The sequence below is a fragment of the Rhinolophus ferrumequinum genome, chromosome 3 (assembly GCF_004115265.2).
Source record: "Rhinolophus ferrumequinum isolate MPI-CBG mRhiFer1 chromosome 3, mRhiFer1_v1.p, whole genome shotgun sequence".
NCBI classification, from domain to species: domain Eukaryota; kingdom Metazoa; phylum Chordata; class Mammalia; order Chiroptera; family Rhinolophidae; genus Rhinolophus; species Rhinolophus ferrumequinum.
Window position 1 is genome coordinate 99,758,873 of NC_046286.1, and position 11,505 is coordinate 99,770,377.

Genomic DNA, 11,505 nt, shown 5'->3' on the forward strand with positions numbered 1-11,505 from the left:
CTCTAGTTTTGAAAAGTTTGAAATTCTCTGTAATAAATTTTTTAAATAAAATGAATGAAAAGGCAATATAACTTATAACCACTGATAATAACTGTGATGGCTTCCAGGTGAAACTGATCTCAATGATGCAATAACAGAAGCAGGAAAGACTTACGAAGAAATTGCCAGTCTCGTGGCAGAACAGGTATTAATATAACTACACAATTCATATTGAGACTTTATGGCATCTAATCTACATTAATTTAAAACTTTAAGTCAAACTTTCCAAATGGGTATATCCTCTTCTATTCCTATGTATCTTTGTCAATGGTCTTTGGTAATAGTGTTTCTTAGGTCAAGCTAAAGTGTGGATAAAGTTGTCCGCAAGAAACCTAAATGAATGCCTTCTAGTGTCCCAGGCTCGGATCTGTTCTTAGCCATCAGGAGTCAGAATGTTCAGGAAGGAGCGCTTGGGACTCTCAAGTCCCTCAGAGAAGCTTGGGACTCTCAGCCTCTCTGAGCCCGGGTTCCCTATCTGGAAAACGGTGATGGTGAAGCTGACCCCGTAATGAGCTCAGGATCCAAAAGCTAGTGAAGAGAAAGCTGCTGCAGTCCCAGCATGGGGCAGGCCTTTGTCACAGCAGATGGCGTTCAGTGGTGTCTCGAGTAGCCCGATCTCAATTCTTTTTACAGATAACAGAAAGAAATTCCTTTATGGGGAATGATCATCGAAATTGTTTCAGGTCCCTACATTTGAAAAAACAAGGATTTTTTCAGATGACTTTTAAAAATATGTTTATGTACACGCCCATGTGCACATGCACTCGTGTGGTCATTAACTACTCTCCTGGTACTTGTAAAACGATTACTTTTTAGAACTGTGCTTAATACAGCTATTAAAAATGATAATTCAGAAACATGAAAAATGTTTAAGTTGCCACTTAGAATGATTACCAGACTTTTAATAATATTTTTATATGCTCTGCTAAAATTTAGGCATTAAACTATAACATCTTATTTTCTTGTATGTAAATATACAATCTTAACTAGTACTTTTTTCTTCATGGTGTTGTATTTTGGGCCACGTCAAAATAGCTAATTTTACCAACCAACTTAAGAATCACCTGATGATTTATCATTTTCTTTACAAGCTGTGGTTGAGAGTATAATAGTCCTGGAGATTATTTTCTTGTAGGAAAACTAAGCTGAATGCATAATTTGACTAATGTAGTCCTCATATGTCACCGTTTTCTTTTCCTTGATTGAATTCCTCAGCCAGTAACAACCCCCCTGTGTCTTATTCTAGCCAAAGAAAGATCTTCATTTCCTGATGGAATGTAATCATGAATATAAAGGTTTCCTTGGCTGCTTCCCAGATATTATTGGCGCTCACAAGGTAACTTGATTGTAGAAGTTGACAGAAGACAGCACGGGTGAATCAGGACCTACACGCACGCCCACCTGACGGGCCCCACATTGCAGCACACTCCAGAGTCAGAAGCTTTCTGGAACCCGCCGGAGGTGCTTGGAGTGTTTAAATAGCAAGGTCCCATCACACGTTCGGGTATATGAGTAGATTTTAGTCTCTTTCATTATATAAAAAGACTATTTTGAAGGAACTGAAAATATGAAAAGTATTCCTTTATGCACGTAGTTAGGGCAGGTATGCAACAAAATAATCATGGTGTTTGAAATTCAAGACGATAAAAGAATAAGCTTTCCCTTATTGGTGAGATCCCTGGGCTGCTTGGGCAAGTCCTCAAGACCCTTCCCTGTCAAGAGAAAATAAGATATTCTGTCCCTGAGCCTAACTATGTGTTTCTTCATTAAAATTAAAATGGTCAGTGTTCATTTCATATTTACCTGTATTAATAAATGGAAACTATAATTCCCATCAAAAAGACATTTTTTAACTAAATAAAAATTGGTTTAGGGTGTACTCACATTTGGATTCTTGTTGATTTTTTTCTCTCTGTTTCACACTTGGTGTATTGCGTCAGAATTGTGGGTATTTTGTCAACTGTAGTACTCTAGGATATCGCAGTGTACTTGGACTTACTCGCAAACTCTCTCCAAAGGGCTGGGCAGTGATCCTCACAATCTCACATCTGTCCATTTTAGCATTTGGCGTTGTCATTAAAGTATCATGAAGAGGTGGCATAGGTAAATAAAAGGCTTTGTACAACTTCATCGCTTAATATAAAACTCAGAACATTTTCTTCAGCCATTCGTCCATTGATGGACACTTAGGTTGTTTCCATATCTTGGCTGTTGTAAATAATGCCGCAATGGATATGGGAGTACATTCTCTCTTTAAGATAATGATTTTGTTTCCTTCAAATATATACCCAGAAGTGGAATTGCTGAGAGAGTAGATCTTAAAGATTCTCATCATAAGCAAAAATTTGTAACTGTGAAGGTGATGGATGTTAACTAGACTTACTGGGGAGATCAGTTCGCAGTAGACACATATATCAAATCATGGTGCACACCTTAAGTTAATACAATGTTATATGTCATTAGAGTTCAATAAAACTGGAAAAAATAAAATCTCAGTAAAAGAAAACCTCAGCATGGTTATCTGGTTGTAGGAAGTTATTCGGAGTTAAGAGTTCTAGACATGGAGTCTCATTTATGCATGAGTGGAATGGTTTTCTTTCCAGACAGCACCAAATAATGGGCACTGGGATGATACTGGAGCGGGAAACACTTGGCCGCTTTTACAGCTAATTTAAAATTGATTAATTTAAAATTGATTCAGCATTTCTTACAGAAATCACAGTAAAGCTCAAGCTTTCTGATCTGCCCGCCTATTAAGTGCCAGCCTGTAAAACCCTCATCTTTAGTACAGAAGAGGTGGAGAGTCCTGTGTGTACCCTGTGTAGGGGCCAGAGCGGCCCTCACCCAATGACTCTAAGCCCACTGACTCCTGTTTTCCTGTTGTGAGCTGCTCGTATCCTGGCCGTGGCTTATAAATATTATAGAAATAGAGTGCCCTGTGGCTATTTTGTACCATAAAGAGTGTATTTTAGCTTAATTACATTTTTCAAGATAGTAACGTTTTGTTTCCAAGTGCCTTAAAGGAAGTTACATTGAGATACTTTCCCTATGTTCCTATTTTGTGGGGACATTTTCCTGTCTAATAGCAAGTCAAGCATAAACGATGTTGCATTATTATATTCTAAACTGATGACTAATCCTTTAGCTTTATTTTACTGATACCATTTCATTTTTATATTTCGCAGGGAGCAATAGAAAAAGTGAAAGAAAGTGATAAACTGGTTGCAACTAGTAAAATCACCCCACAGGACAAACAGAACATGGTGAAACGCGTCGGCACAATGTCTTATGCATTACAAGGTAAGACAGAGGTTTATGTGTAGCTAGTAGGGATTGTTCTCCCCACAGAAGTTACTATTCTTCTTGCTGGAGAGAAATTCAGATGTGAACAATAGTTAGATAAATAAGAGCTGATTTAAAATGTCCTCATAAGCCCCTTGTTTGCAGGATCCCAGTGTTAATGAAAATCTGTAATATTTATTTACTCATTCACAAACATTTACCTGACAGCTTCATTAAACATGTACATTTTTATTATTTCTTAGAGACAGTGAAGATTCCTTTCAAACTTTTCATATCAGCACCTATCATAATGTTCTAGGTTCCCAAGTTTAGCATTTAGCAGTCTGTAACTTTCATGCCCCAGGACCACAGAAAACAAAGGGCATTTGAAGGTAGCATTAAGTATAGTTTAACTGTTAGTAAAAGGAAGATATTAATTTTTACATATTTGATTGTTTTCTGGCACGTAGGAGCAGTGAATGGATTTTTCCTGTTTTGGTAGACGGTTAGAATATTCATGGGCAGAGGAGAAAGGGGAAGCATGTTCTAGTACGAACAAAAGCACACAAAGTCATGGTACAGGATTATGTCATTGGCCTTTAGAAATAAAATGTACTTGCAAGTTATTGGGGAATAAATGTTGGTAATTGTGGGGGACCTTAAAGCCAGGCAGAAGAGTGTAGACTTGATGTGGGCATTGAGAAGCCATTAAAAGGTTTTAATGAGAAAAAAGCTCACAGGCTGGCTAGTGGCATGGACTGATTGGAGGGGCAGGCATGAGTCAGCGCAGCCAGAAGAGCACGGCTTCGGCGGCCTGAGACTGAGGACCCGAAGAAGGTGTGGTGCTGGGGGAAGAGCACAGTGCATGTCTGCAGGCTTTTCCAGGAACGACCTTCAGGACTAGGGGATTCATGGGAAGAAGAAAACGTGTGGAAAGAAAAGATTTCCAGAACTAAGGCAACTAGGGCAGAAACAGGGAGCCCTTATTGCAGATACGGGTTTTGAAGTGATTGAAATAGGGAATTTGGTACTGAACTTGTGTTTGAGGTTATCCAAATAGGTAAATGAGAAGCTTTGTACAACTTCAGATAACTTAATATAAAACAGTTAGCTTTTGGTAGGAATTGATGCCAGCAGTTGGCTTTCTGGTCCTGGAGTATAAGGGAAAAGGCATGTGAGAGGTGATAAGGAGAAGGAGGTGAGAAAGACGGCCTCTCCGGGTTGTGAAGAGGTGAGGGTGGTCCTGACAGACACATTTCAATGAGGGATTAATTTGCTGAATGGATAACATCCAGCAAAGATGAAGAACGGGCGTCAGCTCCTCTGGCCTGAACCGAGGAGGGGGTCTGATGGCCTGGTACTCAGGCACTAAATCCATTACTAAAGCGGCCGTTCCGCTGTGGCTGCTCATCCGCCCCGCTTTTCAAAGGCGCCTCGAGAAGCCTCCCTAGACAGTTGCTGTGCAAGAAGGTACATGGCCGGGCCCACCAGGTGTCCCGCTAGGTCCACCATAAACAGACGAACTAGTCATTTGTAGAGCACACGACAAACTCGGTTTCCTGCTCAGTCTGTTAGACCAGGAGTCCACATTTAGGATGATTTTCTGTATTGGGTTTCATAGTATTTAAGATGCAGATCAACAGAAATCACCTACTGGAAAGTGGTGTTTGCCATGAACTGGTCAAGTTGTTTTTCTAGCCTCTTTATCAAGTGATTTGTCAAGAATTGGCCCTGCCCCAAAGCCAATCAGACCAAGTTCTGTTGGCGATGGTCGTAGCCAAGCCCAGAAACAGGTGCTATCGTTTGGAGTCAGGTGGGGAGTGACTGACATCTTGCTTTCGGTTGTAGCTGAGATGAATCATTTTCACAGTAACCGGATCTATGACTACAACAGTGTCATCCGCCTGTACCTGGAGCAGCAGGTGCAGTTCTACGAAACGGTAAGGCGGCCTTCCTCCCCGCGAGGTGTGCGCACGTGGGGGGAGAACAGGCTCACGTACGTGGACCATGGAAAGTTGGTCCGTTTGCATTTCTTAATCCTACATATTAAACCAAAAGAGGCTAAATACCGAGCAGAGTTTATTTTAATCTTTTATTGACACCCGTCTTGTCCTTTTTGAATGACACTCGATTAAAAAAGGCTTTCTTTTGAAGAAGGAGGGGTACGGATGCTAGTTGGGAGGCCGCGAGGAGTCCTTACTGTGTGGTTGCTTCCCCTCCCCCTGAGCCGCTCTGTGCTCAGGGAACACTGCTGAATGAGATGAGGTCACCCTGCCACCCCTGCAGGCTCAGCTGGGCAAGGAGCCTGGCACCGCACAGGACACCACAGGCGGCCTTTGTTTGTGAATAAGGTTTCACAGTGTACCAGAGCAACTGCAGAAAGAAAATGAAAGAGTGAAACCTTAAATATTGTCATTCAAAAAACAGGAATGAAAATGTAAACTTTTGTACCTCTGCACAGTAATTTCATTGTGCACCAGAGTGTACAGAAAACGGACCTGGCACAGCTCTGAAGACAGGTTCTGTCACTTTAGAATGGACCGTGTGTCGGCTGCCATGTTTCTTGCTGAGTTCTCCACTGTTCCCTCGGCATCGTCTCATGTATGTTTAGGGTGATACAGGCAAGCCCCAGACTCATGTCCATGCATGTGTCATCTCTGGACTGGACACGCCGGGAGTGTCCGTCTCCGAGCAGCTTCTGGAAAGGGAGCTGTGACTTGTGTGCTTATGCGTATTGTCAGTGGTGTGTTGGAAGCAGTTGGTTTTGGAGACCAGTCCACAGAAGGAAGCCTGGGAAGCCATGTTGTCCCTCACAGACGGTTCCTGTGCTCTCTGCTGCACATTTTTGATTCCTTGGTGCCATTGCGTGGTTGCCTTTCGCATGTGTTAGAACAGCAGATACATGTGTTCTGTGGGAGAAAGTGACTGGAGGGCAAGTCTTGAAATTCTGATAATGTTGATTGTTAAGTAATTCTCAAGCCCAAGTGAGATTTAATTATTAATGACATTGTAATTCAAAATGGGAAGCTACCGGGGGTGCCAAAAGAATTATACCCATTTTAAGAGATGTGATCTATGCTCAAGCAGTAGTTTGCCGTAATCAGAAGTGTCTGGACGCTGATGGGAACCACTTTGAACCCCTCTTGTAATTGCAGAAGTCAAACGACTTGTATTCATCTTTTGTTACTGGTATATATTGAGTATGAACAATTTTAATACAGTTTTCCTTTCCTAAAATGTGTATACATATTTTTGGCACTCTCTGTATATATGTAATCACTATCTTTGTTAGACCTAACGTAAGTTTTATGAGAAAGTAACCCCTAAATTATTAAAATTTGCGTATTTTTTCATGGAGCAAACAGGTATTGTATCCTAAGCACTTACTCCAAATGCCTAGGGTGCAAGGATGACTAAGGTATCTGCGTCCTCAGGGAGACATAGGCACGTCATCATACCTGCAGTGGGGGCTTTCTGAGGAAGGTGCGTACTGCCTGCCCGCTGTAGTGCAGCGGGCGTGACAGGAAAGGTCTCAGGAGCCCGTGGGGGTCCGAGAAGGCAGGAATCCAGCAATCACGAAGACCGACCCTCCTGCCTCACTGCAGGAAAAGCGAACAGTCTGGAAATGCTGCTCCACAGAGAAGCTGGGGCTGTGCTGTGGGAAGGTGCAGGGGCTTCCTGCGAGCTGGGGCACCGCCGTGGGGGTTTCAGCAGGCCTTGGCCTGGAAGCTGGCCTGGTGCCGGAAGAGACTCGCTACATAGACCCATGTATTGAACTTGTTACAATGTTTAACTCATAAGAAATGGAAATAATAGAACACTATGAAGTCCTAATGGGAGTGTAATCTCAGATTTTTTTTTTTTGGTTTTCTTCACCAGATTGCAGAAAAGCTGAGGCAGGCCCTCAGCCGCTTCCCGGCTATGTAGAACAGAATGGAACATGAAGAAACTCCGAAGTGCTTCTTTCTGACTTGGGACAATGCAATTTAATTTTTTTTTCCCCATCCTCCAAAAAAAATAAAAAGGAAAGAAAGGATGAAAACCAAAAAGGAAGAGTTGCAAAAAACTGTTTGCTTTACCAGCCCAAATGCATCAGTGATGTAGTCTTTTTATCATTTCTACATCCATTATTTAAACCAATGGAAATTATCTCTATTTTGGGGATGTACTTGATCAGAATTTTGAGTGGAAAATTAGACGTTAGTCCCACTGATGTTTTACATAAAATTGTAATTTATAAGTCACCCACAGTTTTCCAATTCTTACCCAATGTCAGGTAATTACTAATTGCTTTCTTAAAAATATGAAATATGCCAGAATAAAAACATATATATGTTTGTATATTTTTATAATTTTCAATCCTTTGGGATTCCTGTCTATTTTGGGAAATCTACATGCCTTTTACCGACGTATTTATGACTCAAGTGCTTACTTTTTCAGGAGAGGAAGCCAACGGGCTCCTGGGGCTGCCGGCACCCTCCTTTGCGTGTCAGTGGGCTTCACTGTCCCTCAGAGGACACGGCTTGGCATACCTGGTGATCAGGTGCCCAGGCCCCTACCTGGGAGTGTCTGGTGGTGTCTTCCGTGAGGAGTGCGTTCTCTCCTCGCACTTCCTTCCTAAGTATGGCAAGCTTGATGCCAAAACGAATGAGGGTGAGGATGTTTTTCAGAAGCTCTGATTGTGCTCACCCCTGCGCTCAGGAAGGACAGACTCGCCCCTGCAAAGCTTCTCACCTGTTTTTAGTCCGCAGCTGCCCAGGCAGACGTAATGAGAACTGCCAGGGAGAGAGCGATTTGCCTCTTGATTTGGGTTGTAGACGCGTGGGCCAGTTGGTATTGTCTGAAAGGGGGAAAAACAGTTTCATAAACCCCTCCCATCCCCACCAAATGGAAAAGCTTAGGGACTGACCAGGGTGGCCGTCGGAATAACGTGCAGTAACCCCAGAGCTGTCATGTTTAAGAAAAACTACAGTGATGTTCTTCCTGACTAACCGAAACTTCAGGCAGAACTTTCCAGGTCACTAGTTCTAAAGTTAATGGCATAACACACAGCAGAATCTGTAGACCATCAGCTTTAAATCGGAACACTCAGACACTGTCTTACTCCTGCAGACGTGTATTTCCGTCTCCCACAGTTGCCTTACTAATTATTGTCTTCACTGCTTTCATTTATCTGACCTGATAATTATATTACAGAAAATGGAAAGTTTGGGCCAGCACAAATAAAGTGAAACCAAAAAATAAGTAGAAGAGGAAATCAGATGAACATGAATATAAGAACTTGTTGTTCTTTAGTATCACGGGTTTTTGTTAATGTTTTATAAGGAATTTTCCCTACTTGATTTTTCTTTTATAAAATCTCATAGAACAGTGTTTATGATACAGCCATTTAATATATGTACAAATTGTAAAGAATATGTATAAATGTTTTACACAAATGTAAGAGCATGTAGAAGCCAACATATAAATTGTTTTAAAAATGTACAGTAAATTCTCAAAGCACTTTTTAAAAACACTTTTTGGTGTTTGTGTGATTTTTTTCTTCTTCTTCATTTTCTTCTTTTTTTTGATAATTGCTTCTTGTTGCCAGTTGCTGAAAATAGTCCCCGTGGTGCCATAGGTGCAGGCAGGGAGACAAGATAGTGTAGTCGGAGTGGGGACCATGGACATTGGGGCCACGTCTCCCTGTGACCTTCTGAGCCTCAGGCCAGGTCACACGTGTGCCACTTCCCTCCGGTGGTGGAGTGAGTGCTGCTGTGCCCGCCCCCCTGCAGGGCCCGATGCGTCAGGTAACACCCAGTTCACGGTGGGTGCTCAGGTCGCACGGTCATGGGGTGGCCCACGGTTAAGTGTTCAGTCTCCACTGAGGCCCAGGAGCAGCCAAGAGCTGTTCCTCCACGGAGGGTGGTTACTGCAGAGGGTGGCAGGGCTGTGCCCCCGGGGCCTGAAGGCCTGCTCTCAGATGCACCCCTGGGGCCTGCAGAGGCTCCACACAGCGTCCCGATCTGTCACTGCCACTTTGGGCACAGGGGTCTGCGGATCATGTGGCCCCAGCAGTGGAGCAGCTGGCACGGCAGCCCCGGCAGCTGCAGAGCCTCCGCTGGTTCTGGGACCCACATCAAACCCCTGGGCACCCTGTCAAGCTGACACATAAAATTGCCCATCACATTCCATGTCCATCTCCCATTTATTCTGCTTTCATTGGTATAAGGAAGGGGCCAGGAAAACGAAAAATCTCAGAGGAGATGACACGAGCATGGGATACCCAAAGCAATGACAGCTGACTGTGAGCCAGGAAAAGTAAAGGGAATTTGAAAAAAAGTAAAAAATTAGCCATCGGATATCCATTGGATGTTGGTACTTGGAAGTTTCTCTTTCAAGTGGCAAAATTTTAATGACCTAGTATATATTTCATTCTCTCCGGGTTCAAACACGTGGTTCTTTGATATGTTGATGTTCTGATTTTTAATTGTATCGACTGTTAGGTATCACAGAAGAGCTAAAATTGGGGACTAATGTACAATTTTTACAGATCTTGACAATTTAGAAATAGTGGCTAAGTATTTGGACAGAAGATGGGGAATAGTGGACGACAGGAGAGACTCTGGCCAAAATGCAACACTTGAAACAGGAAGTAGGATCCGAGCTGTGAAGGTTCTCTGGGGGTGTGACTATGAGTGATATTTTTTCTAAAATTACGTTTTAACAAAATGAACTAGTATTATAATTCAAAAACCATTTGCACTATTAGAACAATTTAGTTTCCCGAATCATCTGTTCACTGGACGTTCAGTAGTACCGACTGAGCTGGGCACTGATTACCTCTCCACATACAGACCTCAGCTGTGCCATTCGGTTCAGCCCGTGACGTGGGACTCATCAGAAGTTTGAGGACCTTACTCCAGTGAAGAAACCCTTGGTCGTGTAAAGCAATCTGAATTGAGAGTTGGAGCCCTGGCTTCTGAGTGCAAGTTTGTCACCTTGAACAAGTCACGTATGCTCTCCAGACCTCAGTACCCTCATCCAGAGTGCCAGACGGTGACCACAGGATGGCCACGGGGTTTGAAAATTAATCTGGGGAACGTAATTTGGTGGTTACCAGAGCGTAAGGGGGTTGGGGGGTGGGGGATGAGGGTGAGGGGGATCAAATGTATGGTGATGGAAGGGAAGCTGACTCTGGGTGGTGAACACACAGTGTGATTTATGGATGATGTGATACAGAATTGCACACCTGAAATCTATGTAATTTTACTAACAATTGTCACCCCAATAAATTAAAATAAATTAATAAAAAAAAAAAAAAACAGATGTGTCCTCAAGCCCTTCCCAGGAACAGAGAGCAGGGCTGGGACTCAGGCCCCTGGACCCCTGGCTTTAGTCGGGGCGGCCCCTTTAGGACAGCCCGCCCTGGGACTGCCTCCCGCGTGACCCCTATGGAACAGTCCCAGTGAGTTTAAGGGCAGAGCAGGGTGTGTCCCAAAACTTTCTGCTTTCATCGTTTGTCACCACTGCCATTTCAAAAGTAGGACCTGGCCCCCAGGTTACACCGGTACCCCAGGCCCATCTCACCTGGCAGGAGATGAAAGCGAACTGAAGAGCACGTGCGATCCAGGGCAAATGGGAGCACCCTCTTTCCTATACACCCTTGATCTCAAAGTGACCAGCAGGCACGATTGGGCCCCTCGGCAATAAGTGAGGTGAGGTGCGACCGCCACCTCTCTTCTGTAATAATCATTGTCACTTCACAAATGGGGAAATTGAAGTCCAGGAGTGGCACCCCTCCGTTCCAGGCCTCCCAAGCACCTTATAAATTCAAGCATCAGTATTCCTGGATCTCCTTTACCTTGACAAACTGGGACCCTTTACAAAGTAATGAGCTCTGGAATGACGGAGGTCTATAACCTTTCTCCTTCCCAAAGTAGGCATTAGCTGGGCTACAGGGACTAACAGCCTTCTGTGAGGTCTTAAAAAGTTACTGCCAGCATTTCGGTGAGCAAGTTCTTCAGACTTCCCGCTTGCTTCTCAACAGCACAGACAGTTCCAAATCGGCTAAGCGACTCTGAGCCTATTATTTGAACATTCAGCCCCATGTCATATGACGCACTTTGGAAAGTTAACCTGAAGCATGTGACAGACCTAGAGTGGGGCCCGGGGCCTTGTTCAAATGTGAGGCAGGGTCTCCTC

The 11,505-nt window shown here is 43.5% G+C and overlaps 1 protein-coding gene across 1 annotated transcript in view; it reads left to right on the forward strand.

The window, feature by feature from the left end:
- SNX9 (sorting nexin 9) overlaps positions 1–8,836 on the forward strand; it is an 87,413-nt gene extending 78,577 nt beyond the window's left edge. The window contains exons 14-18 of the mRNA XM_033100333.1: positions 108–184; positions 1,286–1,375; positions 3,225–3,339; positions 5,170–5,261; positions 7,201–8,836. Of these exons, the coding sequence (XP_032956224.1) occupies positions 108–184; positions 1,286–1,375; positions 3,225–3,339; positions 5,170–5,261; positions 7,201–7,248 (422 nt within the window). The 3' untranslated portion in view covers positions 7,249–8,836. The remainder of the gene's footprint in view (positions 1–107; positions 185–1,285; positions 1,376–3,224; positions 3,340–5,169; positions 5,262–7,200) is intronic.
- The last annotated feature ends 2,669 nt before the right edge of the window (positions 8,837–11,505 follow it).